At 37.7% G+C, this 27,920-nt stretch overlaps 8 protein-coding genes and 1 long non-coding RNA gene across 22 annotated transcripts; 4 read left to right on the top strand and 5 right to left on the bottom strand.

Annotated features, from left to right (window-relative positions):
* Positions 1 to 152: 152 nt before the first annotated feature.
* Positions 153 to 2,679, top strand: LOC104776143 (uncharacterized). Its single transcript, XM_010500160.3, has 3 exons — positions 153 to 1,443; positions 1,546 to 1,625; positions 2,419 to 2,679. The coding sequence occupies exons 1-3, from the start codon at positions 526 to 528 to the stop codon at positions 2,510 to 2,512; spliced, it is 1,092 nt and encodes a 363-aa protein (XP_010498462.1). The 5' UTR covers positions 153 to 525; the 3' UTR covers positions 2,513 to 2,679.
* Positions 2,680 to 3,889: 1,210 nt separating this feature from the next.
* Positions 3,890 to 6,234, top strand: LOC104776166 (protein trichome birefringence-like 1). The gene is made up of 5 exons (XM_010500180.3): positions 3,890 to 4,863; positions 4,954 to 5,146; positions 5,234 to 5,427; positions 5,514 to 5,672; positions 5,750 to 6,234. The coding sequence occupies exons 1-5, from the start codon at positions 4,127 to 4,129 to the stop codon at positions 6,123 to 6,125; spliced, it is 1,659 nt and encodes a 552-aa protein (XP_010498482.2). The 5' UTR covers positions 3,890 to 4,126; the 3' UTR covers positions 6,126 to 6,234.
* On the bottom strand, positions 6,070 to 7,391 carry LOC104776153 (uncharacterized). Of its 5 annotated transcripts, none has more exons than XR_015586519.1 (5): positions 7,333 to 7,391; positions 6,812 to 6,892; positions 6,631 to 6,729; positions 6,472 to 6,533; positions 6,070 to 6,396 (listed from the first exon to the last, which is right to left on the bottom strand). It is a non-coding gene; the product is annotated as an uncharacterized LOC104776153 (long non-coding RNA). The 5 variants fall into 5 exon arrangements; XR_015586501.1 differs by having other exon boundaries at positions 6,483 to 6,533; positions 7,333 to 7,390; XR_015586515.1 differs by having other exon boundaries at positions 6,812 to 6,906; positions 7,333 to 7,389.
* Positions 7,361 to 11,845, top strand: LOC104776175 (uncharacterized). 2 transcript variants are annotated; one of them, XM_010500191.3, is made up of 12 exons: positions 7,361 to 7,972; positions 8,102 to 8,160; positions 8,380 to 8,469; positions 8,562 to 8,855; positions 9,137 to 9,276; positions 9,527 to 9,614; positions 9,964 to 10,152; positions 10,463 to 10,624; positions 10,878 to 11,071; positions 11,162 to 11,312; positions 11,424 to 11,592; positions 11,671 to 11,845. In XM_010500191.3, exons 1-12 carry the CDS (start codon positions 7,603 to 7,605, stop codon positions 11,733 to 11,735), a joined length of 1,971 nt encoding a protein of 656 aa, XP_010498493.1. In that variant the 5' UTR covers positions 7,361 to 7,602; the 3' UTR covers positions 11,736 to 11,845. The 2 variants fall into 2 exon arrangements, with proteins under 2 accessions (XP_010498493.1, XP_087350555.1); XM_087494429.1 differs by lacking the exons at positions 7,361 to 7,972; positions 8,102 to 8,160; positions 8,380 to 8,469 and having other exon boundaries at positions 8,716 to 8,855; positions 9,141 to 9,276.
* Positions 11,846 to 12,043: 198 nt separating this feature from the next.
* LOC104776185 (tetraspanin-6) lies at positions 12,044 to 13,580 on the bottom strand. Its single transcript, XM_010500204.3, has 3 exons — positions 12,891 to 13,580; positions 12,457 to 12,773; positions 12,044 to 12,318 (listed from the first exon to the last, which is right to left on the bottom strand). The coding sequence occupies exons 1-3, from the start codon at positions 13,380 to 13,382 to the stop codon at positions 12,279 to 12,281; spliced, it is 849 nt and encodes a 282-aa protein (XP_010498506.1). The 5' UTR covers positions 13,383 to 13,580; the 3' UTR covers positions 12,044 to 12,278.
* Positions 13,581 to 14,220: 640 nt separating this feature from the next.
* On the bottom strand, positions 14,221 to 17,556 carry LOC104776195 (metal tolerance protein C2-like). Of its 5 annotated transcripts, none has more exons than XR_015586541.1 (10): positions 17,049 to 17,556; positions 16,515 to 16,623; positions 16,213 to 16,252; positions 15,842 to 15,918; positions 15,620 to 15,708; positions 15,227 to 15,296; positions 15,062 to 15,095; positions 14,812 to 14,962; positions 14,650 to 14,739; positions 14,221 to 14,555 (listed from the first exon to the last, which is right to left on the bottom strand). XR_015586541.1 is itself a non-coding variant. In XM_010500214.3 (10 exons), the coding sequence occupies exons 1-10, from the start codon at positions 17,461 to 17,463 to the stop codon at positions 14,454 to 14,456; spliced, it is 1,182 nt and encodes a 393-aa protein (XP_010498516.2). In that variant the 5' UTR covers positions 17,464 to 17,556; the 3' UTR covers positions 14,221 to 14,453. The 5 variants fall into 5 exon arrangements, 4 of the variants coding, with proteins under 4 accessions (XP_010498516.2, XP_087350849.1, XP_087350873.1 ...); XM_010500214.3 differs by having other exon boundaries at positions 15,062 to 15,100; XM_087494723.1 differs by having other exon boundaries at positions 15,062 to 15,100; positions 15,842 to 15,922.
* A 706-nt stretch (positions 17,557 to 18,262) lies between these two features.
* Positions 18,263 to 20,625, top strand: LOC104776203 (actin-11). Of its 2 annotated transcripts, none has more exons than XM_010500223.3 (5): positions 18,263 to 18,593; positions 18,862 to 18,931; positions 19,066 to 19,459; positions 19,582 to 20,195; positions 20,307 to 20,625. In XM_010500223.3, exons 2-5 carry the CDS (start codon positions 18,872 to 18,874, stop codon positions 20,370 to 20,372), a joined length of 1,134 nt encoding a protein of 377 aa, XP_010498525.1. In that variant the 5' UTR covers positions 18,263 to 18,593; positions 18,862 to 18,871; the 3' UTR covers positions 20,373 to 20,625. The 2 variants fall into 2 exon arrangements, with proteins under 2 accessions (XP_010498525.1, XP_019101306.1); XM_019245761.2 differs by having other exon boundaries at positions 18,583 to 18,729.
* A 112-nt stretch (positions 20,626 to 20,737) lies between these two features.
* Positions 20,738 to 23,888, bottom strand: LOC104776214 (omega-6 fatty acid desaturase, endoplasmic reticulum). 3 transcript variants are annotated; one of them, XM_087492832.1, is made up of 2 exons: positions 23,488 to 23,888; positions 20,738 to 22,177 (listed from the first exon to the last, which is right to left on the bottom strand). In XM_087492832.1, the coding sequence occupies exon 2, from the start codon at positions 22,171 to 22,173 to the stop codon at positions 21,019 to 21,021; it is 1,155 nt and encodes a 384-aa protein (XP_087348958.1). In that variant the 5' UTR covers positions 22,174 to 22,177; positions 23,488 to 23,888; the 3' UTR covers positions 20,738 to 21,018. The 3 variants fall into 3 exon arrangements, with proteins under 3 accessions (XP_087348958.1, XP_087364394.1, NP_001291954.1); XM_087508268.1 differs by having other exon boundaries at positions 23,442 to 23,692; NM_001305025.1 differs by lacking the exon at positions 23,488 to 23,888 and having other exon boundaries at positions 21,019 to 22,173.
* A 1,493-nt stretch (positions 23,889 to 25,381) lies between these two features.
* On the bottom strand, positions 25,382 to 27,879 carry LOC104776219 (zinc finger CCCH domain-containing protein 36). 2 transcript variants are annotated; one of them, XM_010500250.2, is made up of 3 exons: positions 27,588 to 27,879; positions 26,888 to 26,951; positions 25,382 to 26,331 (listed from the first exon to the last, which is right to left on the bottom strand). In XM_010500250.2, the coding sequence occupies exons 1-3, from the start codon at positions 27,664 to 27,666 to the stop codon at positions 25,737 to 25,739; spliced, it is 738 nt and encodes a 245-aa protein (XP_010498552.1). In that variant the 5' UTR covers positions 27,667 to 27,879; the 3' UTR covers positions 25,382 to 25,736. The 2 variants fall into 2 exon arrangements, with proteins under 2 accessions (XP_010498552.1, XP_087351034.1); XM_087494908.1 differs by lacking the exon at positions 26,888 to 26,951 and having other exon boundaries at positions 27,588 to 27,874.
* Between the last annotated feature and the right edge of the window lie 41 nt (positions 27,880 to 27,920).

The following is a 27,920-nucleotide window of genomic DNA, read 5'->3' on the forward strand; positions in this document are numbered from 1 at the left end:
ATTAGTCTAGTAATCATAATGTATCGGAATTGCACTTATGTCATAACTCACATGTTTTAAAAGAAAGAAGACAATCCATACTTCCTAATCACTCTATTTACTAGTATTTAGGTCATATATATATATATATATATATATATTTTTTCTTTTTTGTGTGGGTTATAGCAGCTAGTCAATCCACATACAAAATTTGGGTTTTCCCCAATTAGTTTTTCTTTTTTTTTTAGAGAATGGAAACCCTAGAAGCAGTTTTTTTTCTCTAATATTCTAGAGACTTCTTCTAATAAAGCGTTTCAAATTTATTTTGTTAGAAAAAAAAATAATCTTTTTTTTTTTTCCTTTTCTCAGTTGGATAAAAAAAAAACCCTTATTCTAGAGGCTTCGTTTGCCTGATTCATTAAATCTAAAAAAGGTTCTACCTAGTTTGAGCTGCTAAAATCCCAAATCTCAACGAAATCAACTTCTTCGTCTCTGCTTCGCTGCTCTCAGTAGCTTTAAATCTCTCAATCTTCCCTAATCCCAACCATGGCAAAGTTCGGCGAAGGTGACAAGCGATGGATCGTAGAAGACAGACCCGACGGCACCAACGTCCATAACTGGCACTGGTCCGAAACCAATTGCCTTGAATGGTCTCGTAACTTCTTCACCAAACAATTCTCCGGCGTTGTCATCCTCGCCGGCGAAGGCAATCTATTCATCAAGGTCACTAAGATCGACAAGGTCGAAGGCGAGGCTTACGTGAATGTACGCAAGGGGAAAATTATCCCTGGCTACGAGCTTAACGTCTCTTTGTCTTGGGAAGGCGAGGCCAAAGACTCTGATGGCAAGACGCTGCTGAAAGCTGATGGATTGGTTGATATGCCTTATATCTCCGATGAGAATGCTGATGAAGATCCGGAGATTAGGTTTACGGTGAAGGACGAAGGACCGATTGGGAAGACTTTGAAGGAGGCTATGGTGAAGAAGGGGAAATCGATTATTCTGAACAAGGTTAGGGTTTATGTGGAGGCTATGGCCAAAGGGGGTCCTTGTAGGGATGAGTTGGAGACGAAGAAGGTTGCGCCGAAATCTGCAGCGGCTGGATCAGCTTCAGTTGCGGTGGAAAAGTCTGGTGGTAGTGCCCCTGCTGCTGCTGCTGCTGCTGCGGCGGCGGAGAGTAAGGTAGTGAAGGAGAAGAAGACTGTGAAGACTAAGGAAGGGTTTAAAACAATTACTATGACTGAGAAGTTTAGTTGCAGAGCTAAGGATTTGTATGAGATTCTTATGGATGAGAATCGCTGGAAAGGTTTCACGCAGAGCAATGCTAAGATTAGTAAAGATGTTAATGGTCCGATTAGTCTCTTTGATGGGTCTGTCACTGGGATGAATGTGGAGCTAGAAGAAGGCAAATTGATTGTTCAGAAGTGGAGATTTGGGAGCTGGCCTGATGGTCTTGATTCAACGGTTAGTTTTAGTGATTGTTTATCTTTTGTGAATGGGCCTAACATATTACCCTGATTTTAGATTTGATTGTGGTTGATGTTGGCTTTTGCTTTGATTATTCAGGTGAAGATTGTTTTCAAGGAGCCTGAACCAGGAGTCACTGTTGTCAATCTCACTCACACTGACGTTCCTGAAGAAGACAGGTTAGTTTTACTTATGGCATCATGAATCTTCTTTAGAATGAGTTGCTCTTGATTCTGAGTCTGAACTTTGAAGTTAGGATTAAAAAGAATGGAGCTTTTAAGGTTAACTGTTAACATACTATTCTTCATTAGAAGCATTGAGTGACTTGTTTTGTGTCTGGTAGAATGCATTGAATTCTTCTGGAATTTGGACTGCTTTATTATGAACTTTCCTGACGATGTAGTGTACAAAGCTAATACCTAGGGACAATTTAAGCCAACTAAATTTACTGGTGGACGACACTAACCCTACTATCTACGCTTATCCTCTTGCCACTGATTAACTTGCTGTATGTAGCCTTACTTAGTTGAGGAACTCTTCTAGTCTTCCCTCTAGTGACTTGCCTTTGCGTCCCTCTAGTAAATCTGGTTTGCTATAATTGGTTGGTATATGATATAAACTTTCATATAGGACCATGGGATTAATAGAGAGAATCTCAAAATTTCCCAATGACTCACAAGTGTGTTCAGTCTACCATATATTTGCCACTAACTCTTAGGTTATGTTGATTATAGAACTCTTGTTCGTTGTTTTATGAACGAACACTCGTTAGCTAAGAGTATTGAGACACACTTGAAATGTCCATGGTTGTCCATATTCTGTTTGATTCCTCCTTATGTGAAGCAAATATCTTAACGAATTGGGTTAACTTGGTATAAGGCCTCTGTCTTAAGACGAGTCAATGATTCTGTTGTTGAATGTGACTACAGTGATGTTACTTATGTTATCTGTTGATTTCATTGACTGGCGCAGGTATGGGAATGCGACTGTGGTGGAAAACACTGAGAGAGGATGGAGAGATCTAATATTCCATAGGATCCGTGCAGTTTTTGGATTTGGAATGTGATTAATGATTTGATTATGAAATAAACAACAAAAAATCAGCATTGGCTTTATCTATAAGTTGATTATGAATTTCAGTTCAAACAAAAGGGACCAATGAACAATGCAAAATGTATGATTTTGAAGTTTTTCACCTTTTTAGTTAATGGATTTCCCTTGAACTTATATAAATCTCACTCTTTATTCTCATGGTTGGTCTTTCTGTTAGATATATAAAATTTTATACTTGAAGAATGTTGTCTATATTATTTTTAACTTACATAGTTAGATTTAGTTAGTATAATGCAATGAGCAAAAAGAAAACTAGCCAATACTTATACAATGTTTGCTTTGTTATGTTATGTGACACAGATGATGTTATTAAAATGTGTTACACTGTAGATAGTTGGCTCTGTTGATTGTCGTTAACACAATTAATGGACACATCGTCAAGGGATAGCTTGTGGGAATTGCCATGTGGTAAATGAAATGCACAGAGATCATTTCACTTTCAGCTTTTCTGCAGTCTATTAAATGGGGAACTACTTAATTATTGCGCATGCAGCAGCAACCACACCTTATCAATCAACATACGTATATAGATAGATAAGTTCAAATTCACAATTCAGCAGTTAGAATAGAAGAGACTGTTACTTCGTTGGCCTAATATGCCTTATGTTTCCTATGTGTTTTTTTAATGTATATTCAGATTTCGTCAGTACGTTTTACTGGAGAGTCTATTTAATTTTTGGCTTAAATGAGGAAACCAAAATTTTAACATACATTGAAACTAGCATTTGAGATTACAATTAAAACTAGCAAAACGACTGATTTAGTGATAAAGATTAGTTTTAAATATGGTTGACCAAAAAGTTAATATAGTTACATCAGATCCAAGATTCAAATTGCCGAAGATTAATGAAATTTGTAAATTTAAATGTTCTCACGTAGTTCATGTGATACGAATTGAATTAATCTGATCGTTATTCATTAGAAACATCAAATTTCAAGAATTACACACAAACATAAAAGAGAGAAACTGAAATATCTTAATCTTAAACTCGTATTTTCTCTGAATTATTATTAGTCGTTTTCTTGTTTCCTCGCCCAACGAAACTACCAAATATGTTGTATGTTTTTTTATACATTCGTCACAAAAAAGAGTAATTACAAATTAATGTTTTCATCTGAGCCGCACAAATGCGTTTTGAGAAAACAAAAAAAACTATAAAAAAAAATATCTCATAACATTCCAAATGTAATAAAAAAACAAAATCTCAACATTCCAAAATCGGCGTCACAATACCAATGTGGCATTCTCGTAGTTTGTCTCCAAAGACAAGGGGAAATCTATATAGTAACAAAGAAAGAAACACACTTCTAAACTTAAGCGACGATTCCTAAGCAAAAAAAAATGACCACTTTACTGAACAAACACCTCTCTCAAGTTTCTAGATAAAGAGATTTGTTGACGGAGACAAGAAGACTCTTTTCTTTTTGCCTTTTAACACCCTCTCTCTCTCTCTCTGTCTTAAAAGACCCATTTTTTAATCTCTCCTCTCTCACTGAGAACTCCCAACAAAAAACACAAAACGAGTCAGTGAAAAGATTCTCACGCGCCAAAAAAAACTCCCTGACCATGGCGTCGGACTCTTTCAAGCATATGTCTTTCCACGGCGTCTCCGCCTTCTCCTCCATAACCGTCGAAATCAAAAACTTTTTCTCCGCCGTGAAACCGAGAAAAACCTCGACTTTTGTCTACGCCTTCCTTATAACATTCGTTGCCTTCACTGTTTTCATAGCCTTTAGTCCTTCTCCCATCACAGTCGCTCCTTCCATCTCTTCGTATGTTCTTCCTAACGTTACTGTATCGAATCTATCCAACTCTTCGCCGTCGACCCTCGATTCTAATTTCACCACATTGCGAGCACCGGCGCCGGAAAATCTCACGGCAGTTACCAAAAACGTAACCTATGAGAAAACAGAACCGGTTGCTAAAAACAACACTTTTCAGTTCAAGACCGATCATGCACAGGAAAACATTTCGTGTCCTGACAACAAGGCTGGTGATGATACTGCTCGAGATTTGGACAAACATCGACCCGTGAAAGCACCTCTGTCGGAGGTTCTAGCCGTCAATTCAACAGCTTCTCCAAAGCGGAAACAGAGGAGGAAGTCATCGCTGAGAAAAGAGATCGAGTCTCTGAAGAATTGCGAGTTCTTCGAGGGAGATTGGGTCAGAGACGATTCGTATCCGCTTTACAAACCAGGTTCGTGTAATCTGATCGATGAACAGTTTAATTGTATTCTCAACGGAAGACCTGACGTGGAATTCCAGAAGTTGAAGTGGAAACCAAAGAAATGCAATTTACCAAGGTAAGTAAGACAACACACACTTGGCTACTTTTTTTTCTTTCTATGGTGAGTCAAATAATACAAATGATTGATGTGTATATATGCACAAAGATTAAATGGAGGGAAATTGCTGGAGATGATTAGAGGAAGAAGGCTTGTGTTTGTTGGAGATTCACTAAATAGAAACATGTGGGAGTCTTTGGTTTGTATTCTTAAAGGATCAGTGAGAGATGAGACTCAAATCTTTGAGGCTCATGGAAGGCATCAGTTCCGTTGGGAAGCTGAGTACTCTTTCGTTTTCAAAGTAGGTTTCTCTTTTTTAGCACTCGATATCGGTTTATCATTATTTGTTGTGTGTTTTCTTATAATAGAATGATTTTACGGTTGGTAGGATTATAATTGCACTGTGGAGTTCTATGCATCGCCTTTCTTGGTTCGAGAATGGGAAATTATGGACAAGAACGGGACGAAGAAGGAGACTTTGCGGTTAGATTTGGTTGGCAAGTCATCGGAGCAGTACAAAGGAGCAGATATTCTTGTCTTCAATACCGGACATTGGTGGACTCATGATAAAACTTCCAAAGGGTATACATTTTTTTCAACTAGTTTGATCACTGATATGGGGTTGTTGTTGTCTCATTGTCTTTTTGGTGTTTCGATGCTTTCATCAGGGAGGATTATTATCAAGAAGGGAGCAATGTTTACCCGAAACTAGACGTGGATGAAGCTTTCCGAAAAGCATTGACAACCTGGGGTCGATGGGTTGATAAGAATGTGAATCCAAAGAAATCACTTGTTTTCTTTCGTGGTTACTCCCCGTCACATTTCAGGTAAACTAGAGAATCTGTGTGGTTGTTTCACCAGTCACAAAAACTGGTTTGTTAAAATCTGTTTGATGTATTTGCAGCGGTGGGCAATGGAACGCGGGAGGAGCATGCAATGATGAAACAGAACCGATAAAGAACGAGACTTACCTAGCTCCTTACATGCTGAAAATGGAGATACTTGAAAGAGTTCTCAAGGGGATGAAAGCGCCTGTCACGTATCTCAACATAACGAGGTTAACAGATTACAGGAAGGACGCTCACCCATCGATATACCGGAAACAAAAACTAACCGCGGAAGAAAGTAAATCACCATTACTGTACCAAGACTGTAGCCACTGGTGCCTCCCTGGGGTGCCTGATTCTTGGAACGAAATTCTCTATGCTGAGTTGCTAGTAAAACTTTACCAGCTTGGCGGCAAAAAACGGCGGAAACCTTGGAAAAATCATTGTAGTTGAATCCACAATTCCACATCATTTTAGATGGATGAAAAGAGAGGAAACATGGGAGAGGTTTGAGATTGTAAATGGCTTTTTGATTACAATGAATAGTAAAGATATTGCAGCATATGCTTGACCCTACATCTACTTCTAATATTATCTACTTCTAATACCTACTAGGCTACTACCCTACATCTGAATTCTGATGAAGAATCAATTGACACACAAACTCTTTGCGTAGGCAGGATCAATTGATTTGACTCCAGGATACTCCAGAAGAGAGAGAGCCCTGCACATATTTTTGATTAAATTGACACACAAACTCTTTGCTTCACATCAACAAGATAAGCTTAAAGAATCACACTTTTGAGTTACCCGCAACTCCAAAGTAGGTGTGGAAGATATCAACAGCATCTTCGGGTCTATCTGAGATGTCTCCGTTATCCATGTCATTATACAAACTATACTTAGAACTCAGGAAAGGCTCTAAAAGATGAAAGCTTTAGTAATAATGGAGACAAACCTGAGAGTCCAAGATGAACTTGACAAGCTTTGCTTTCTCGATCCAGTGAACTCTATCGATCATGATTAAGCTGGATGAGACCCACCACAAATAGCAAACCTGATGATAAGAACAACCTAAAATCAAAAGCGTACTAAGAATAATCAAAATCATGTTTCGGTTTGGAAGGAAACACGCTTACATCAGGCTCTTTCTCTTAGGTTGTCCTTATTAACATGATGGAGATTCCTGGTGATAGCAAGAGCACCCACGCAACAGAGAACTGCAGTAACATTCCTATAATTACCATATGAACTACAATGAAAGTCAGTAAAGCCATCTATACTCATTTTGAACGGTACAATTAAGTTTGCAGTTGGGTTTAATATTTCAAAAGTAGTATCTTTCAAAGAGATAAAGTTCATAGCAAGGTGGTAACATCAGTTAACACTTAAAATCACACATCCCTGGTTGACCAAAGAAACTTCACTCTAAACGATCAGGTATAGAGAGACGAGTCTTTTAAGGGTCTCATCATATCTCCTTATTATGATCATAGCTGGTGGGTTTCAGTAGATTAGAAAAGGACCAAACTTAAAACTTTAATGTATTGTTCTAAAAAATAAGTAACAGTACATAAACACACACAAATAGAGAACATAATAATTAATTGATCGCAGCAAGAAGAAAAAAAAGCGCGAAAATTGGGAGAAACGAACTAACCTTAACCTTTAAATCTAAGAGAAGAGTCAATGTCTGATCTAATTCTTTTTTTCCGATACGATGAAGAAGAAGGTAAGACTACTTTTGATATAACCGGCTATTAAATTGAACCGGTTCAAATTATTCGTATCCAGTCCGGTTATTACCATCAGAGAGAGATCCGAGTATTGGTAATTGAACCGGTTCCGGATTCATCAAAAACCCCAGAAAGATAAGTGATAAAAACCTCTTGCCAATTTCTTCTCCTTTCTCTGTTCTGCTCTGCCAAAAATGGCGAGTCTACTTGATTCGTTGACAACAAGAGGCTTCTTCACCATTCCTTCAATTTCTAGGATTTATTCTCCTTTAGCTTCTTCTTCTTCTTCTTCTTCGAGTATCTCATCCTTTTTAACTCCCTCCGTTCTCTCTTACTCTCACCAACACTCTCATTCCCGCTTCCCTTACCCTGTTTCTGCAACTCTGGATGGTTCCTCTGGTGAGGAAGAGCTAGAGTTCGAGGAATTCGATCAATTTGCTGAAGACAACTACGCTGATGATTCTGACATTGAAGACGACTCCATCGATTTCTCCGTTCTTGAAAAAGAAGCTAGAGATATCGTTAGAGACTACGCTACTACTTTGTCTCGTGAACTAAAACTCGGTAATCCTTTCACTTTTTTTTTTGTTGTTGTGTGTGTTTTTGCATTTTGTTCGTGTCAGTGTCTACTTTTGTATGTGTGTTCCGAATGACTATGGTCTATGAATGATGATCATAGTTTGATATGTCCAGAGGATGAGCTCATTGAGGGCAAGGAAACTCGTAGAAAGGGGAAAAGGCAAGCGAAAAATGTTAGTCAATCTCCTTTTTTTTTTTTTTTTTTTTAATATTTGTTGTTTTATTCTTTGAAGGCTCCTCCTTCTGAGTTTTGTATTTCACTTTGATATCTTAACGACGACCTGTTAAGCTGTATACTTTCCTTGCTGCCTCAAAATTTATGTAGAAAAAGAGAATCATTTTGAAACTTTCATGTCTTGAGTTACTGACACTACTATCAAATACAATACCAGACGCAGATACCTGAACATCTTCTTCAAAGAGTTGCCATTGTTGGAAGACCTAATGTCGGCAAATCTGCATTGTTCAACCGCCTTGTTGGGGTATAAGCTTTGCTGACATTTAATTTTTCAGTTTGATTTTTTTCCTTTCCCCCTTATCATTTTTGTAAACTTGTCTTTACATTGCATTACAGGAGAATAGAGCTATTGTAGTGGATGAACCTGGAGTTACTAGGGATCGACTGTACGGTAGATCGTATTGGGGTGATCAAGAATTTGTGGTGGTAGATACAGGAGGAGTTATGACTGTTTCAAAGTCACCATCTGGTGTCATGGAAGAGCTGAATGTTTCAACCACCATTGGCATGGAAGGTATTCCATTAAGCTCTAGGGAAGCAGCTATTGCAAGGATGCCTTCCATGATCGAGAAACAAGCTACAGCGGCTGTGGATGAATCTGCTGTTATTATTTTCGTTGTTGATGGCCAGGTTCTGTGCTTATCTTCTATCTCCTTACCTTTTCTGTCTTTGCCTTTCTCCCTGTTAGGCTTTTCTGCCAGAAAACAAAGTGCAGCAACAAAAAATAATTTATATAGAATTTCATGTTTAGTGGAAGATATCACCAAATATCAAGAAAGTTGTGACTTATATATCTAGAATATATCAAGTTGATTTTGTGAAGTCTTTTACTGTTAAGCCCAATTATGTGTTTCCTGGTCATCATGCCATGTTATTGATATATGGCAATGATTTTGGTGCTCGATACGCAGGCAGGGCCATCAAGTGCTGATGTGGAAATTGCAGACTGGTTGCGGAAGTACTACTCACATAAGTATATCATTCTCGCGGTGAACAAATGTGAATCACCACGTAAAGGACTCATGCAGGCTTCTGAATTTTGGACTCTAGGGTAAATTGACTTTCATCCTGAAAGACTTTCTCCCATTATAGCGTCTATTTTTTAGGGTCCACCTTTATTTTAAGTGCCAGTAAGTGGTTTATCCAACCTAATTTATGAGATTTTGCTGGAGAAGGTTGGTAGCTGTGGTTTAGCTGGAGATAAAATGCTTTGCTAAACATTTTAGTTCCTTTGGTTCTGTGCACTTTTTTGTGTTTTCATTTACAAATTATGTGGCATTGATTCATTGTGGAATTTCCAGGTTCACACCTATCCCTATTTCTGCGTTGTCGGGAACTGGAACAGGAGAGCTGCTTGATCTTGTTATTTCTGGGCTAAATAAACTCGAGGTTTGTAATGGCCTTTTCTTTCTTTCAGAAAAAAGTTTGTTCAGGAATATGAAATATTGCAATATTTGATTATGATATCTCTGGACTTTATATGGACATATTCTGTATCACATTATACTGTTTCTGATATTTCATCCGCTATTCATCAAAGACCTTTATGCATTTTTGAGTATGTTCAATTGGCACCCATTGTTTATTCAACTGCGATAACTGGCCATAGCGTTGACAAGTACATCTCCTTCAAATATTTGGGTAGCATTGACAACTGACTAGTATGTTCAGTTGGCATCAGTTTATCCAAACCTTTTCTAACATTTTTTGCACCCATATGATTCAATGATTTTTCTAGATCATGGAGAACATTGAAGAGGAAGAAGAAGAAAACTACATTCCTGCCATTGCAATTATTGGTCGGCCAAATGTTGGCAAAAGTAGCATTTTAAATGCACTTGTCCGAGAGGATAGAACAATTGTTAGCCCTGTTAGTGGCACTACCCGTGATGCTATAGATGCAGAATTTACCGGACCAGATGGGGAGGTTGGTTCAATTTTGTCTGTTGTGGTTTTTGTGGCTTAGTTTTCTTTTGGTGAAAGGTCCAACAAAAGGCTTGATTGATGTTTGAAATTTGCGTTGAAGTGTCTGCTTTTTATTATATGCTAATTGGCATCTATTTTATGCGTTAACTCTTAGAATTGAAGTAAATTTGGTTAGGCTATCATCGAGAACTAGCATTGTCGACTTGGTATCTGTTGAACTTTGATTATGAGCAGTGAGAATGAAAAACGAGAAAAACCAAAGATGCATTCGCTGAATATAACCCTGAATATGGTTATGAACTGTGTTGCAGAAGTTTCGGCTTATAGATACAGCTGGTATCAGGAAGAAGTCATCTGTGGCATCATCAGGCAGCACTACAGAGGCCATGTCAGTGAATCGTGCATTTCGAGCAATTCGTCGTTCTGATGTTGTTGCCCTTGTCATTGAAGCCATGGCATGCATAACAGAGCAGGTATCTCACTAATAACTGACAGTGATGAATGTTTGTCATCAGCAATTGTATAGCATGCGGTTTTGGTATAGACAGGGCTGAACCATACAATGATTTCCCTGTCCAACAACAATTTTACTGACATAGTTTTAGAATGTCAAAGATTTGATGACACCAAAGTACCTTACTATTGCAACCAAGGACAAATGATAACTTATTCATATGAAATTTATCTTCTACTCGTTTCTTAATGGTTATATTATTGTGAACACAGGATCTGAAGATTGCAGAAAGAATAGAAAGAGAAGGAAAAGGATGTCTGGTTGTTGTAAACAAATGGGATACAATACCGAACAAAAACCAAGAGACTGCTGCACATTACGAGGACGATGTTCGAGAGAAGCTCCGTTCCCTCAAATGGGCACCCATTGTTTATTCAACGGCAATAACCGGCCATAGTGTTGACAAGTGAGTCTCCTTTAAATAATTCAGAAACTGTTTTCAATCTTACACTCCGGTTTTACTAAGTATGTTGGATATTTTATGATTAAAATGTAGTATTGTGGTTGCTGCTGCGACGGTTCAAAAGGAGAGATCAAGAAGACTTAGTACGGCCATTTTGAACCAAGTGATAAGAGAAGCTGTTGCATTTAAATCCCCTCCAAGAACCCGTGGAGGCAAGCGAGGCCGCGTTTACTATTGCACCCAGGTAATAGAAACATACATCTCCCAATGTTTTCTATTAACAGTAAAGAAAAAGGCTTTAGAGGCTTTTCAGGTTTGTTTGTATGTATGTATATAAAGTGGTTGCATAATGCAGGCAGCAATAAGGCCACCGACGTTTGTTTTCTTTGTAAACGACGCAAAGCTTTTTTCGGATACGTACAGAAGGTATATGGAGAAACAGCTACGCACTGATGCAGGCTTTGCTGGGACTCCAATTAGGCTTCTTTGGCGCAGCCGTAAAAGATCTGATAAAAATGGAGGAGGTACGAGTTTTACTCATGAAGTTGTAATTCTTTTTTAAAATAGTGACAGTATTTGTATAACTTTGGGAAATTCTGCAGGTGGAGGAACAATGAGAATTGCAGGTCTTACTCGTCACAGAAATCTTGCTACCAGAAGAACATAATAACGGAATATGTAACTTTGTTGTTGTATTGAAAAATAATTACTATCAAAATATATATTCAAAACTATTAAAAAGTTATATATTCAATCATAGTCTCCATTGCAACCTAATCTGTTTGTTTGAAGTAAAATTGCAGGAATAGTGATCGAATATGAAATATTCGGTATTCAAAAACCTGGTCAAATACGGCTCAGATATTTCGGATACTGACTCTCCTCTATCTTAGGAAGATCGAACTTACTTTGTAACTAATGTGTCTTTAGATACCTTGTAATCTCGATTGTAAAGAGGCAGAGAAATACAAAGACTTTCAGTAAACACTAATTGATTTCCTATAGAGTATTATTTCACAAGTGATACGACCAAAGATATATATGCATATATATAATGCACTCGTATCCAATCTTACTAGTTACTAATCTCTTGATGATTTGTAGAAACAGAACTACATCAACATTAAATCTTTAGTGTTTTCTTAAGCTCAGTTTGCTGAAAATCAAATGTTGAAGAAACAAATTAAATAAACAAAAGACGATGAGCCTTTCAATAAAGCTGCTCTTTCTTTTCGTGCCACCATCTCCACCTGATTAAAAAAAAAAGTACGAAAATGCTTTCGTCAAAAAACTTACGAAGATCTCAATTCAGCTCATATAGTATAATTTTGTAACAAATCGTTTACTATACTATAGTTGGTAAGAGATAGAGAGACAAGGTCTCTTACCAGTAATAGTCCCAACGAGGACGGACTTTGGTCATGCGGTTATCATCGGAGGGATGGTAAGGATGAGCCGCGTGGCGAGTGTTGTGGAAGGCGCAGCAACCAGCGGCGTAGACCGCGATGAGAAGGACGAGGACTAGGATATTGACAACAGACAACTTTTTCCAGTCGAGACGGATCTCCTCGAGCACACCAGCCTTGCAAGCATCACACTCGTAACATAACATCCCCACTCCATTGTTCCATCTGTAGCAGTCTTCCCCTCCATCAATCACTCCAGCTTCGTACGTGCACGCCGTTGGTGGCTTACAACATCCCGACTGCATTGTAACTTTTTATTAGTCACGGCTTTGATACGTTATATAATAACTATTTGAAAATCATATAAACACACTTGGAAACAGAGACAAATAAAATCATAGTCTTATTAGTTTAACCTGAACAGAAGTCATATCTCTTTGGAAATAATCAAGAGTGGTCCAAGATTCAATCTTAAGACAAGTCTTGGAACTCAAGATACAGCTTCTAATGGAGTTCCAATACTCAGGATCTCTAACTCTCTCTCTCAACCATGGATGATAGTCTCCAAGCCTATACTCTTTATAAACCCTCCCTGGAACTTCCCTTCCACCTCCTTGGCTCGTCACCACCAGACCAAACAACGTTAGACCCATTAGAGCCGCGATGAGGAAGATCATGACCACTAAATACACCCAAAGAGCCCATGCCACGTTGAAACAGGCTCCTATGAAACCAGCAAGTGATACCAAGAGTATGATGAATCCTATTACGAGTAGCGGTGTCTGGAGGAAGTTTTCGCAAGTCGTACTGCTTCTTGCCTTATATAGAGCGGTTCCTATGATCGGAATCGAGGCTAGTAAGGTGAGAAGGTTTAAGACCCCAATCACCGTGTTGCTGAATCTGTACATGTTTTCAAGAAGAAATCAGAGACTTAACACTCTGCCTTCTCTTTATCTCTCTTTCTTTTGTAAGCAGAGTCTCTTCTTGCAATGTGAATTTCATCAGCTTTATCTTACAATCTTTTTAGTTATTATATTGGTTAACTCTACTTTTTGTGCTTTTGATTCTCTCTTATCAATTGGGAATTTTTTTAAGGGAAAAGGTTTAGAGTTAATGGTTTGATGATTCATGCTCATATACTTTGGTCCTCTCTTGATTTGAGTCAATTAAACAATAACATTAAAACCGTATATATTTTCAAATAAAAGTGTCCTTTTGGACAATTGTTTCTTGTTTATTAGTCTATTTTATACATCTTTGTCGTTGGAGTTGGTACAGAGCAGACCACAACCAAGAGAAATCAAGTAGTGCCTGTATTAAAATATGTACAGTACTTTAAAAGTTACACCCCATAATATATACATAATTTTCTAGCTTATAGTCAAAAAAACTGCAATCATGGTTTTATATAATGGATCACAAGTGGAATAGAATAAATGTGCTATGCTAAAAACTGAAGCATAGGAGTAAGTAAAGAATAATATAGACATGGACGGGCGATGATTTCGTAATCGATGAATTTATCTTTTAAAGATGCTTTTACTGGCCCATTTCTTGGAATATTAGGTTTTTTAGATATAGCATAATGTAATCTTTGATTCCCCACTTCCATTTGTTCTTATATAAACAAGAAGGAATTCTAAAATCTTGTCTCAGCTCATAGTTTATGTATCTTTTGGACTTAACTTTCACATTTTCCAAATGGCATTTGACTTCTAAAAAATAATTTAATTTGCAATTAGCCAAAATATCAACAAACTTGATTTGCAATTAGCAAAAATATCAACAAACTTGAAAGATACAAGGATTGTGATCCATGTGTGGTTCAAAAGACACAAATGGAAACCATATAAAATAAAATTGCAACGACAAAGTTACAACTTGAAACCAAGAAATATTCTCCTATAGAAACATAATCTCTAGTATACATCCGAAATCCTCAGATCAGTATTTAAAAACAAAGAAGAAGCAGGTTCAGCTCAAATGTAATCAGTTTGCAAGGTCAAGTCTTGTACACCCAAATCATGGTAAACATCATACACATATTGCAGTAATGGCCTTTCATCTATTCCACTCTTCACCTAACGCCGATGCCAAAACAACAAACCGATTCATTTCTATTCCTATTGTGATCTCATGTTTTAACTGATATGAAAACAAGGAAAGAGTGAGTACCTGAAGTCTGAGTGAGCCAACAGTGTGACCAGGCACAACCTCCCAGAAACGTGCCTGTAAAACCTCTGTGACATCTTCTCGAGAAGTAATCTGTACAGAAAGATAGTTGAAGAGAAGCCCGGTTTGACACGTACGGGAAACAATATATGGAAAAGAGCAAACCTGTCGCAAGCATTTGCTTAATGCCGAAGAAGGAATGTTTGGGGGTGCCATCTGAAGCAAGATACCACCAGTGGCTTTGAAGAGTGGCATAACAAGCATAAACACTGTAACCGATACTAATCCTAAACATAGCACCTCTGCATTTTCAACCCTGAAAAATCCAAGACACGAGGACCAAAAGGAAACTGTAAGAGGTCAAGCAACACAACACGTTTGTTCACTCAGCTTCTTCAAAGAAAGCGAGAATTACCCGAGAGAGAGGAGCCAAGATGCCAGTATCAAACCTGCACTGAAAAGAAAGCAGCAACAAAAACTTCATGTTTGCTGATATAAGTTCCATAAAAAAAGAAGTATTCTTTCAATCTAGCTCTCTACTGCTCTGTTTGAGATAGAGAAAAGCAGAGAGATTTAACACCTGCGGATGGAATCTGATATGACGTGCAAGCAAACGGAGTGGTAATTCATATCTTCTGCTTTTCTGTAGACTGCAGCATATTATGAATGTAAGAACAAAATTCAAGAAAAAAATTATGGTTTATAAATGTAAAGACGGGACAGATAATTTCAAGAAGTAACGAACTGTCTTGGCCAGATAATGGTAGTTGAAGCTGTCTTCCTATTTCAACTAATCCCCGTAGTAATTCTATCTTAACCAAACACCCTTACGTCTTTGGCTTTACAGTAAAACTGACAAATGAAATATACCAAAGCCGCCAAAAAATGCTATATATCAAATAAAGCAGATTATGAACATCAAATCTTACACGTCTAACCAGAACTTGCGCATGTATATGCAGTGAATACATACCAATATTGACACGAGCATAATTCCGAAAGAACCAAACACCTAGTAGGTTCACCAGCAGATTTGTTACCGCTGATACAATCAAATAATGCCTACATAAAAGAAATATTAAAAATTCACACTAATATAAAGGAGCAAGAGGGAACAGTAGATGTAAACTTGGTAAGTGCCAGATATATATATCTAGAAACTCTTAAGCATGTCTTTGCAAAAAAGGCGACTTACTTGTGCTCTGATTCATCTTGTATAAATGCATGAAGAGCTTCCACAGCTAGGGAGAACGACATGAACATAAGAAACAGCTGTCTACACATATGTCAAATATTAAACATATCAAAGTGTTAACCAAAAAAGGAAGCTACAGAGAATGACATAATGAAGGAAAAACAAAAAGAAAGGTCTTCATAATGTATGGAAGTCCAAAAATTTCTAACAACGACCTAAAAAATTACTCTATTCTATAAGCAACAGTATAGGAAAGACGGGAAACACTGAGTTAAGCTCTTAACACCTATTTTATTACATGGCACAAAAGCCTTCGCAACTTCAAATTAAAGCTGGGAAAGACATCTAAAACAAGTTGAGAACATACTTACAGCATTAGTGAAAGCAGATAAAACTTCAAGTCTTTTGTACCTGGAAAAAAAGACAAGGATGCGCAATTCAGCATCAAGCCATTACAATCTCCTACCAAAACAACAAAGGATGGACTTTCGAATGAACAGAACCTTAGTAACCCCATCTAATACTAGTCTAGATCCAACGAAAGAAGATCATTATTTTTTCAAAAATTAAGCAGCTAGATGGTAACTACCACAAAACATGCATTCCAATTTCCAACCAATATCTCCAGAAACTGGATTCACCAACTGAGCCAATCAATTCACTTTTATCTCACCCGTATGAGTAAGCATGATCAGGCTTCTTCCGTGAAGTTGCCATTGCAAATAAAGAAAATGTCAAGAGCCCACAACCAAATGTCAAATGGAATGCATCGGAGACCAAACCTGTAAGAGTCCATAAAAAAAAAAAAAAGAAAAAAAACAAAATCAGCACAGTTAGTAAATACAGAAAAATGACAACGGAGCAGAGAACTAAACAAAACAATTCTGACAAGCACCAATTATTGCACTGAGCAAAAAGTCATTAAACAAACTGCGACAGCAGAAACAGAAGATTGGTTGATACTTGTGAAAACCCTTTCTAGTATGACTCAATGCAACAGAAACCAGATCTTAAAGCTTCATAATGAAGGCCTCAACAGACTCTACTATCCCAGAGATTTACTTCCATAGTTTAGTCTATATCAACTAAATACTTGAGCCTAAATTTTGCTGCTTTAGCTGTTATAATTCATCTTCAACACATCCAAGTCTCTCTCCCTCAACAAGAAATATCAAGAACTTGACCAAGAAGTGGAACCATATCGTACCTACACGCCCAGTGAAGAGACCAATAGAGAGCTCAGTTGTAGAATACAACACATTAAGCGCAATCAACAGAAACAGCCTCTTCATCTGCCGATTCCCACTTCTCAGTACCCCAAAAATCTCCCAAACCATATCCAAAACAGACCCTTTTCCGAATTCTACTTCTTTCCCTTCCCCGAAAAACACATCGTTGCCGTCGACGGAGTAAATCACCGGCGGCATATCGATGCTCGAGACGGTCCTATCAAGAAAAGGCTTAGCCGCCTCAGTGAACGCGGGAGTTCGTGGACCGTGTGATTGCTGAAACGAGCGAGAATAAGCAAGCCTCCGATCATTTGTAGTGTATCCGACATCACTGCCCCGATCATTCGGGAGCTCGTTATCGCATCGAGGATTAAAGGAAACGGATCTCTCCATTTTTTTTTTTTCTTCGTTTGATCTTGAAAGGTTATATAATTCCCCAGTTGAGAGTGAGTTCCAACTTTGGCAAAATACTAAAAATCAACAGTCAAACTGCACAAAAACCCTGCTTGCTTACACAGTAAAGTCAATGGGCTACTATTCCAAAGCCCATATTGACTTTTAAAGCCCAAAATCGTCCAAAAAGTCGAGAAGCTTGACCACTAAACACGCCTTAATCCTTATGGACTTGATTTGGGTTTTTTTTTGGGTTTATGAATATATTTAAACTACCATAGTTATCGATTCATATTAACAGTGATCAGGATCAATTATAGCCGATTTTAACGGTCAGATTAATGGTAGAGGTGGCCTAGGCCTTACAAAAGGTGACTTCAAACCGTCTGACAATCCCATAAATAAGTCGGCCTACTTTAGCTCAGCGAATATTTCACCTCGGCCCTTGCATATGATATATATAACTCAGGGGACATGGTTACTTCATATTGTGCTTTGTAATGAAATGACCGGACGATACAATCTCCGTCTCTATTATTCAGCCAGCATACGACAAAAAGGAGTCGAATCTAGAGTAAAACGAGTACACGTTTTCCTTTTTTGTCCAACTAATCCGTTTTTTTTTTTCTCCAAGTCCAACTACCACTACTCCCCACTAGATATACAAAAAAAAAAGAAAGGTTTGGTTAACATAAAGAGTGTCGGTTAATATATAAGAAATGTAAACAAACAAATTCCAGCCCATTAAATACTTTACAGAGTCTCTCTATAAAGAGAGATTACGGTTACGTTACCAAATATCGAAATAAATTAATTAAATTATGTCAGTTACTACACTTTTTTGAAAGACAAGACAGCTGTTTCCACTAACAACGTGACTGGTCGTGGGGTCCTCCTTCGTTCAAAGATAGATTAAGAAAAAATCAACGGCTGAGATCTTTCTCCATCATATTATGGGGAGTGGCCTTTCTTCCTTTTTTAAACTTCAATTCTCAGGCTCACAATTTTCCCCTTCATTCGCTCCGTTTCTCTTTTGTTTTTTTTTGGTTTCTCTCTCTCTCTCTCAAACAAAACAACACACACGACACACCCTTCCTCCAGCTTTCCTCTCAGAGATCCCTCAAACCAAGGTACAACATTCCCATAATGTTCATCATCGATTTTAACGTCCTAGGTTTCATCATTTCATTCTCATATTAACCCCGTTCATTAGTATATGTTCCTTACGTTTATGGAGCTTTTCTTTATTATTGTAACACTTCATTAGTATGTATCCCTTACGTTTATTGCAACCCTTTTTTTTTTTTTGAGATCTTTAGATTCCTCTGTTTGTTGCCAAGTTGCAAAATAAAGGCCTCATTTGACGTTCAATTATGATGCTAATATTATCGACTACAGGAAATAGAAAATGGCAGATGGTGAAGACATTCAGCCTCTTGTCTGTGACAATGGAACCGGAATGGTTAAGGTATTTAGCATACCTACAAAAAAACTTTGTTACGATATAAATCTGAAATCTTTTTTATACAATGCTGCGGTCTCTTGTTTATAATTAGAGAGCTTTATGAATGAATATATATATGTTGGGTTCCAATTCCTTAGGCTGGATTTGCTGGAGATGATGCACCAAGAGCTGTATTCCCCAGTATTGTTGGTCGTCCTCGCCACACTGGTGTGATGGTTGGTATGGGACAAAAAGATGCTTACGTTGGTGACGAGGCTCAGTCAAAGAGAGGTATTTTGACGTTGAAATATCCTATTGAGCATGGTATTGTTAGCAACTGGGACGACATGGAGAAGATTTGGCATCACACTTTCTACAATGAGCTCCGTGTTGCACCAGAAGAGCACCCTGTTCTTCTCACAGAGGCTCCTCTCAACCCCAAGGCTAATCGTGAGAAAATGACTCAGATTATGTTTGAAACCTTCAACACACCCGCTATGTATGTCGCTATCCAAGCTGTTCTCTCCCTCTACGCTAGTGGTCGTACTACTGGTATGAAGATCTTCAATTAATTAACACCATTGTTTTAATCACTATACTATGCATTGGACATTTTGAGAAATAATACCATTTCTTGATCGTATCATATGTTTACTTGTCTTGTATGTTTCCAGGTATTGTGTTGGACTCTGGAGATGGTGTGAGTCACACTGTTCCAATTTATGAAGGATATGCTCTTCCACACGCCATTCTGCGTCTGGACCTTGCAGGCCGTGACCTCACTGATTACCTCATGAAGATCTTAACCGAGCGAGGTTACTCATTCACTACCTCAGCAGAGCGTGAAATAGTAAGGGACGTGAAAGAGAAACTCGCTTACATAGCTCTTGACTACGAACAAGAGATGGAGACGGCAAACACAAGCTCATCCGTTGAGAAGAGTTATGAGTTGCCTGATGGACAGGTCATCACAATTGGAGGAGAGAGATTCCGCTGCCCTGAGGTTCTTTTCCAACCATCTTTGGTGGGAATGGAAGCTGCTGGTATTCACGAGACCACTTACAATTCCATCATGAAGTGTGATGTTGATATCAGGAAAGATCTGTATGGAAACATTGTGCTCAGTGGTGGAACCACCATGTTCCCTGGAATTGCTGATAGGATGAGCAAAGAGATCACTGCATTGGCTCCAAGCAGCATGAAGATTAAGGTGGTTGCACCACCAGAGAGGAAGTACAGTGTCTGGATTGGAGGCTCCATTCTAGCTTCCCTCAGTACCTTCCAACAGGTAAAATCGTTGTTCGGTTTTTTCGTTACTCTTTATGAGTTTTGTGCTTTTTTACTTACTTTGTTACCCATTTGCAATTTGTTAATCATACACAATGTTGTTCCTCTACAGATGTGGATATCAAAGGGTGAGTATGATGAGTCAGGGCCATCCATAGTCCACAGGAAATGCTTCTAAGTTTATGCTCAAATCGAAGGGATAAAAGATTGTTTCCGTATTGGTAAAGCATTTTGTTCATCGATCGACTTGGTTACAGAACATTCTTTTGTTTTCTATGTTTCTTCACCACATTTCTTTCCTGTTGTCCTTCTCTTTTGGTGTTTCTGTAATGGTAAAAAATTGTTTTTTTTTTAATAACTCTTTCGTTTACTTTTATGCAAAGATGAAACCAGAGGTAATGGATTTGGCGTACTATATAATTTTAGTTAAAGGGGTTTCATATATAAATCATATATCAAGGCCAGAGGTCTCAGTTCTTTACCAAAAGCTAATTCTAAAAAGAGGATTCAAAAGCCTAACCACATGATTGGAGTGTGAAAGAATTGTGATTGTGACCTGCCAGCCAAAACAGCACTATTAACTCAAACCCCTTTAATACATCGACATAGCATGGTCAACATTTGTCACGCTTGGCTTCAGTATCACAGACAGAGTACAATGGAATTCAGTGCTAGTCATAAAACAATGGAAAAAAAAGTACTAAACTGAAGATTGAACTTGGACATGACAGCTACACCGACCACCATGCCATAACTTCTTAAACAAAAGAGAACCAGACTAGAGAAAGATCGACAATTTCTTCAGTGTTCTTTCACCATCATCCTCATAACTTATTGTTGTACCAGTACACACCTTTCTTGTCACCTTCCCTGTCCGGTTCTACATAGATACACTCCTTTGCCTCCCTATACATGGCCACATACCATGGTGTTCCGTCGAACTGGTAATAGTCACCGAGTATTGGCTTTATCGCCTTTGTAGCTTCCATCGCATTATAATGCGGCATTGTCGAGAACAGATGATGAGCCACATGTGTGTCCGTGATGTTGTGGAACACCTTATTCAAGATTCCATAGTCTCTGTCTACGGTAGCCAAAGCTCCCCTAAGCCAATCCCACTCGGATGAATCGTAGTGAGGCAACGCAGGATGAGTGTGCTGCAAGTAAGTGATCAAGACGAGGAACGCGTTCACTATCAGAAGTGGTACTCCGTAGAGGCAGATCATCGAGGCCAATCCTTGTGCAGCGGCGTAACGGTAAAGCCCAAAACAGACTGCTAGAATACCGGCATCAGAGAGATATATCTGGAGGCGTTCACGGTCGTTGTAGATGGGAGCGTTGGGGAAGAAATGGCAAGCGAACCCGTCGTATGGTCTGCCGGAGACGTTAAAGGCCAAGTACAAGGGCCACCCGAGGACAAACTGGACGGTCAACATCATGATGCGTCCAGCAGGGTTGTTGAGGTATTTGCCATACCACTTGATAGCGGACTTCTGCTTTGGGACAAATACTTCATCTCTTTCGAGGGATCCTGTGTTGGAATGGTGACGGCGATGACTGTACTTCCAGGAGAAGTAAGGGACGAGAAGGAAGGAATGGAAGATAAGACCGACTGTGTCATCGAGCCACTGGTAGTCGCTGAATGCGTGGTGACCGCATTCGTGGGCTATGACCCAGACACCGGTTAGGACACAGCCTTGACAAGCCCAATAGAGGGGCCAAGCCAAGTAAGAGAGAGGCTGAGGGAGGAGAGAAAAGTAATTGGTGGCGACGTAGTAGAAGCAGGAGGCAATAATGATGTCAGTGATAAGGTAGGAGAAAGAGCGAGGGATAGAGCGTTTGAAACACTGCGGTGGGATTGCTTTCTTCAGATCTCCCAGCGTGAACGGTGGTTTCTCGCAGGGCACACGCTTTATGGCATCGGTTTCAGATTTCTTGGAAGAAGAAGAAGGAACTGGCATTCTTCCACCTGCACCCATGATTCTGCAAAAGAAACATAGAGCAAAGAAAAATCAAAAAGCTGAAACTCAAGAAAGGAATTGTTTGTTTATCACACTAATTGACAAATTTTGCATGCACTAGAAAACGAGGTGGTAATGATCAAATCAACAAACTAGTAATAATTATTATTATTCAGAGATGAGGTTGTGAAAGGGATTGCCACAAAAAAGGAAAGTGCGTGGACCAAAACGAACAAAAAGAGCAGAGAAGCGGCGTAAAGTAAGAAACCAAAGAAAGGAAACCCATTGACGTTGAGAACACGACTGCTACTACTAATAAGATTTCAATACGACAGGTCACAATCTCTTTATTGTGGTTATCATCATCAGTTTCTTGTAATTAAATTCAATCAAAAACAAAAGTTCTCTTATGAATACCACCAAGTAGACCCCAAAAGAAAAAGAAAAAACAATAGAGAAAGTAAATGGATCAATCAAAATCACAAATCCTCCTGAATACAACCAAGTTGGCAAACAAGTCCAAAGGAAACAGTTTCTAAGTGATGTATACTATATACCACCGAATTTTGCCGACATCATATGTCAGATATTTAAATATGTCTTTATGGATCTATAATATTAACAAGTCATGCAACTCATTATTTTGCATCTGAATCTACTACGCATCTGATCCTGAATTACCCTAATTCCAACTTCATTGTAAAGTTTATGAGAATCAATCAGTGAAACTTTTTTTTTTGTCTATTTAAAAAGTTTTATCATCAATCTTAAGACCCGGTAGGCATAGGTCAAATCCATAAGAGATTCAACACGGCAATTCAAAGCAAATTTTACACAAACAAAATTAGGGAAAACTGAATATATTACAGATCTTTAAATAAATAAAAAATAAAAAAAACCAGGGACGTGAAACTGATAAGAGAATTTTATGGTGATTCTCACTATTCTACCAACCCAACAAAAATAAAATAAAAATATCTAAAGAAGAATGGGTCAAAGCAGCACTTCATTTTTGACAAAGAAAACAAATAAAAAAATCATAGCATTAACATATCGTTTTCATGGATGACCCAAGGCACTAGTAATCATTATATGAATAAGAACTCATTGTAACAACATCAGATTTCTCAACTAAAGAAAAAAACAGAGCATCGAGACCAGATCTAAGGTTGAATGCAAGACATATAAGCCAGATCTATATAATGAAATCGGTTTTTATTTAAAAAAACATCGGAAATGAGATAGTGCGGGAGAAAGAAAAAGAAAAAAAAAAACACAGAACAGACCAGACGAGACGTAAATGAATCGAAATCGGAAATGAGAAGGACGGACCTGGAGCTGACGTAGGGGGGGGGGGGGGAGATTTGACTTAACGATGGTTCGTTAAAAACGATGAAGAAGAAGAAACCCCCTACGAGGAAGAAGCTCCTCCGCAGAAAGAACCTCTCTCTCTCTCTCTCTCTCTCTTTTTTTTTTGTTGTTGAAGGAATTGGTGTATGTGGTGGCTCCTTCTCTCTCTCTCTCTCTTTCAGGTCAGATGCGAATGGGGAGAGACAAGGGGCTTTAAATGGGAAAGGCCTTTGGGTCGAAGGTTAGAGAGATATGTGATGAATGACACTGACACCTTTCTCTCTCTCTCTCTCTCTCTCTACATTTGTACATACTGGGCCCCCCACCCCCTCTTTTCTTTCCTCTCATCTTTTATTTTCTCTATATTCAAAACAATAATATCTGCTTTTTACAGCAAACTTAAACCATATTTATATACATAATGCAAAACAAGATACAGTAAAATTAACTTTTTAAAATATCACGTTCTAAAATACTTTATAAATTAGTTTGTCGCTCCACGTATAAATTTATAACTATTAAAAATGTATTGAAACTTTAACTAATTTCTGAAATTTATGTTGAATACCATATAACTATTTTTTTTTGTTGTTGTTGAAGTCTTGAAGATGTTTTTACTGTTAAATAGAGAATCATATAAAAAGGAATGAATCGTATTTGATGGCAACACATCGTAGTGCCAACTCAATAGACATGCCAAATCTTTCACCATTTTTAACTTAACCTATTTACTACTCTATAAACTACCACCAATTGGATGGACCATTTTCATATTTATTTATGTTTCTCTATTTTTAGTTTTGTTTCTTTCTTTATTTTTACTTTTTTGCTATTGCAGACAATTTAATTTGGTAAAGAATCTTTTTTTTTTCTTTTTCTTGGGGTTGTGAAAATTCGTCTATATTTTAATGTCGATTATATATATTAATATATAAAATAAATTATATGGTGGTATATTAATTTGGTGTCTTAAAAATGAGGAAACGTCCTTGGCGACTTATTACAAGTCGTAAGCTAATAATGGTGGCGGGAAAAGGGCTACAAGTGGAGAAAGAGAGTTTTTACGTTTGGCTTCTTCTGTCATGTGAATTTTTTATATATTAACATTAAAAAACAAAACAAAAAACATAAAATATCTACAGACATCGCTTTGTGGTGGACTGGTGGTCACGTGGATACCCAAACGTGATGTACTCTTTTTGTAGATTCGTGCGGATTTTTTTCTCTTCTTTTTAATGCTTTCAGTTGTACCCTCTTTTTTATAGTACTATTATTAACTAATTAGGCCTATATAATAATCAAATTAGGTGGCGGACGAAAAAAACTAGTAGGCGATGACAAGTTATGCAATTAAAATAGTAACGTGTATTTTGATTAAATAAGTCATTTGCTTTTTTTTTTTCTAAGCATTACCGCTTATAACGACACTCCTTAATTTCAACATATTTTTTAAGTCTAATCACCAACCATTATTTTGTTTTCTTTCTTCAACTGTACTGTTTCTATCAGTGACGGATTTTTAAGACCATCTTAAACAAGAAGCACTTAAAAGAATACATGTGTACTTGTGCTGTTGACAAAACAAAAAAAAAAACAGCATGTGCCGTGTTATTATTATTTTTTTTTTGGCTCAACAACAACTTAATATTAACCAACAAGTTCAATTACACATTGTCGCATGTGCCGTGTTATTTTGTTCTGTTACTCGACCTAGTTTGTATTAAGATCACTTAAAGAACAAAAATTATATTCTTACCAATGTTATTTTTCATATTTAACCAGATTTTTGTGCTTACAAATGTTTATTACTGATTGACGTTCAAATGGTTTTCAATTCATATTACGAAACTGTTTGAATTAGCAAAGACTCAACATATTCAGAAAACCATATGAAATATAAATAAGTGACTCACACATATGAAGACATAACAGAGAAAACAAGAATATGAATATAAGGCGTCGTACAATCCTAATCACTGTTTCTAAGTCTTGTCAATCAGGCTCTCCATCCCTCCCCCATCTCAATTCAAACTCAGATCATTTTAACCAACAAACCTAATCTCTAAAAAAACACCAAATGGAAAGATAAAAAAAAAAACTTACAATGATCATCAAACTAACATTGTATTCTCATAACCAACAAAAACAGAGTAGGTGAATGATATCAGATATCACCACCACGAAAAGAAGAGACTTGTTTTGCCACCACATTCTCTAACGCAAGCAACACCCTAGGCGATCCCTGACCTGCGTAGTTCTGCTTCACCATGAGCAAAGTGACATCTATCACCAAATGTACAGCTTCCTTTAGAGAATCTCTCACAGATCTTTGTCTTGTAGTTGCTCCCTGGATGTGGTTTCCCTTCTGAACCCATGCCGCCACCGCCACCTCCACCACCAGGTGGTTTCTTAGCTGCTGAATTAAGCCTCCCAATCAACTCTCTTACCATTGCACTCGCTTCGTTTATCTGCTCAAATGATCCTTCAAGCTCAATGTTCTTCAGGTTCGGATCTCTCTCATGATCTTGAATTGATAACTTTGCCCCCGTCTGACGGCATATCTGCTTTGAACTGACTCCACCTTTTCCAATGATTGCACCGGCTAAAGAGGCATCAACACTGATTTTGGCTGTTGCTGAGGCACCAAAGCTAGAGACATGGCCAGGCCCAGAATCTCCTCTCCCTGAGAATCGCCCTCCACTACCCATGTTTCTGGGAGCTTGAGGCATGGGTGGTCCCATATTTGTCAACTGCGATACAGCATTGTATCCTCCGGGAACATAATGCAAGAAATGGCAATTCTCTCCAAAAGGACAGCCAGAAGTGCTGCAATAGAAGTATAATACATCAGAGATTTAACCAATGTGAATACAATAGAACAAGAACAAACCATTGAGACACAGAAGAAATGGAATCTCGATCGATATATTAACAGCAATGTTCATTGCTATGAAAGATTAAAAATATCATTCCAGCTTTGCTTAACGATGATAGACATGTTCAACAGTCATGCAAGAACCTTACCTGACCATAAATAACTATATTTATAAACTCAAAATTACTAATACCCTACCACCAAACATAAGAACATAACACCTTTCTCAACAATTGTCAAAGCTCAAACAAGAGACAAGTATTGGTTGATTTTTTTATCTTATCACCAGTTGAGCTAAATGTTAATCAAATTATATAATCCAGATACGCTTATCTGTTTGTAGTAGCCATGACATTTTCATATAGTAACTTGTTTTTAACTTGTTTACGTACCTGTATAACAACTAACCAATTCATTAGCATACAGTATTACTTACTAATTTCGGGATCAGACTTGCAGGTAGATAACAATTCGAAGATTGATTCATTAAGTAAAAAGGATTATAACCTGAAAAATTTTGTGCATGGCTTCGATTTGCTTCCTAAACCAGTTGATGAATATGATTCCATCTCTGTTCCAAACATTAAGTGTTTTCCTTTAGTTAAAAACTTATCTGAAGTTCAATGTATAGCTTTAGAATCCAATATAACATTCATCTATATGAAAACTAAGGCCTCAAATCAAAAGATGTATAATTTTTAGAATGTTTTCATGATTAACTAACCAACTGGGCACAAGAACACTTGACATAGGAAAAAGGTTTATTCAAACAAGCAAACCCAAGTCTTTGACATGGGTTATATGAAGAGGGATTAAACTAAAAGAAAATAAAAATTCAGGAAACAGTGACTTTTAGTAATAAAAGCTGATACACATCATCACTGAATTGAATACATGATAAGATTCAGATTTACTTTAGATATATAAAAAAAGGCCAGAACTTTTCGCAGTAATCTCGTTAATTAACCAGATAAGTGATCAAGCAGAACACGAAATCACCAGAAAAAGCACGAACAAAATTTGCCTCCTAGTAAATCTCATAACTAGGTATAAAAAAAAAAACCCTACTTTTTATCAAGAACTAAAGATCTCGAATTTGAACCTCTATCAAGACCAATAAGAACTAAAAAGATTCAGTATAAAACTGAACAGAGAATTCAAGTAGCTGAAGAGTAAAAGGAAGTAAGAAAAAAGTGAAAGAACTAACCTTGCTTAGACTTCTTGAATCCGCCGCCATTGGAGTTGAATGAGCCAGCTTCAGGCCGTCCTCTCTTACGAACATCCATGTCTAAGTACAGATCCGAGTCTAAAAGCAGAAATCGATAATCCTAAAGTCTAGAGAGAGCGAATCGGAGAAGACAAATCGAAATCGGATTAGGGAAAAAAAGAGAGTAAGAGAGAATAAGCGAGAAAAATAAACCTAACCCTAAGGTAGTTGTCGTCGAGAGAAGAGGAAAATATGAGATTTTTACTTCTTTTCTTTTTTCTTTTTCCTTTTCTAAATAACTCTTCCCGGTTTTTTTTATTGGAACACTAAACC

Source organism: Camelina sativa, chromosome 1, assembly GCF_030686135.1.
Source record: "Camelina sativa cultivar CO46 ecotype springtype chromosome 1, ASM3068613v1".
NCBI lineage: Eukaryota > Viridiplantae > Streptophyta > Magnoliopsida > Brassicales > Brassicaceae > Camelina > Camelina sativa.

Coding starts and splice junctions, on each gene's coding strand:
- LOC104776175 (XM_010500191.3), top strand. CDS start 7,603: ATGGCGAGTCTACTTGATTCGTTGACAACAAGAGGCTTCTTCACCATT. Junction 8,161..8,379: donor GGAAAAGGCAAGCGAAAAAT/GTTAGTCAATCT, acceptor ATACAATACCAG/ACGCAGATACCTGAACATCT. Junction 10,625..10,877: donor TGGCATGCATAACAGAGCAG/GTATCTCACTAA, acceptor TTGTGAACACAG/GATCTGAAGATTGCAGAAAG.
- LOC104776143 (XM_010500160.3), top strand. CDS start 526: ATGGCAAAGTTCGGCGAAGGTGACAAGCGATGGATCGTAGAAGACAGA. Junction 1,444..1,545: donor CTGATGGTCTTGATTCAACG/GTTAGTTTTAGT, acceptor TTGATTATTCAG/GTGAAGATTGTTTTCAAGGA. Junction 1,626..2,418: donor GACGTTCCTGAAGAAGACAG/GTTAGTTTTACT, acceptor TGACTGGCGCAG/GTATGGGAATGCGACTGTGG.
- LOC104776166 (XM_010500180.3), top strand. CDS start 4,127: ATGGCGTCGGACTCTTTCAAGCATATGTCTTTCCACGGCGTCTCCGCC. Junction 5,428..5,513: donor CATGATAAAACTTCCAAAGG/GTATACATTTTT, acceptor TGCTTTCATCAG/GGAGGATTATTATCAAGAAG. Junction 5,673..5,749: donor TACTCCCCGTCACATTTCAG/GTAAACTAGAGA, acceptor ATGTATTTGCAG/CGGTGGGCAATGGAACGCGG.
- LOC104776195 (XM_010500214.3), bottom strand. CDS start 17,463: ATGGAGAGATCCGTTTCCTTTAATCCTCGATGCGATAACGAGCTCCCG. Junction 16,253..16,514: donor GATCATGCTTACTCATACGG/GTGAGATAAAAG, acceptor CTTTTTTTCCAG/GTACAAAAGACTTGAAGTTT. Junction 14,963..15,061: donor TCTTGGCTCCTCTCTCTCGG/GTAATTCTCGCT, acceptor TGGATTTTTCAG/GGTTGAAAATGCAGAGGTGC.
- LOC104776214 (XM_087492832.1), bottom strand. CDS start 22,173: ATGGGTGCAGGTGGAAGAATGCCAGTTCCTTCTTCTTCTTCCAAGAAA.
- LOC104776219 (XM_010500250.2), bottom strand. CDS start 27,666: ATGGATGTTCGTAAGAGAGGACGGCCTGAAGCTGGCTCATTCAACTCC. Junction 26,952..27,587: donor ATTCAAGAAGTCTAAGCAAG/GTTAGTTCTTTC, acceptor TGTTTGGAACAG/AGATGGAATCATATTCATCA. Junction 26,332..26,887: donor CCATGCACAAAATTTTTCAG/GTTATAATCCTT, acceptor CTTCTATTGCAG/CACTTCTGGCTGTCCTTTTG.
- LOC104776185 (XM_010500204.3), bottom strand. CDS start 13,382: ATGTACAGATTCAGCAACACGGTGATTGGGGTCTTAAACCTTCTCACC. Junction 12,774..12,890: donor GAGATATGACTTCTGTTCAG/GTTAAACTAATA, acceptor GTTACAATGCAG/TCGGGATGTTGTAAGCCACC. Junction 12,319..12,456: donor CCTCGTTGGGACTATTACTG/GTAAGAGACCTT, acceptor TTTTTTAATCAG/GTGGAGATGGTGGCACGAAA.
- LOC104776203 (XM_010500223.3), top strand. CDS start 18,872: ATGGCAGATGGTGAAGACATTCAGCCTCTTGTCTGTGACAATGGAACC. Junction 19,460..19,581: donor CGCTAGTGGTCGTACTACTG/GTATGAAGATCT, acceptor GTATGTTTCCAG/GTATTGTGTTGGACTCTGGA. Junction 20,196..20,306: donor CCCTCAGTACCTTCCAACAG/GTAAAATCGTTG, acceptor GTTCCTCTACAG/ATGTGGATATCAAAGGGTGA.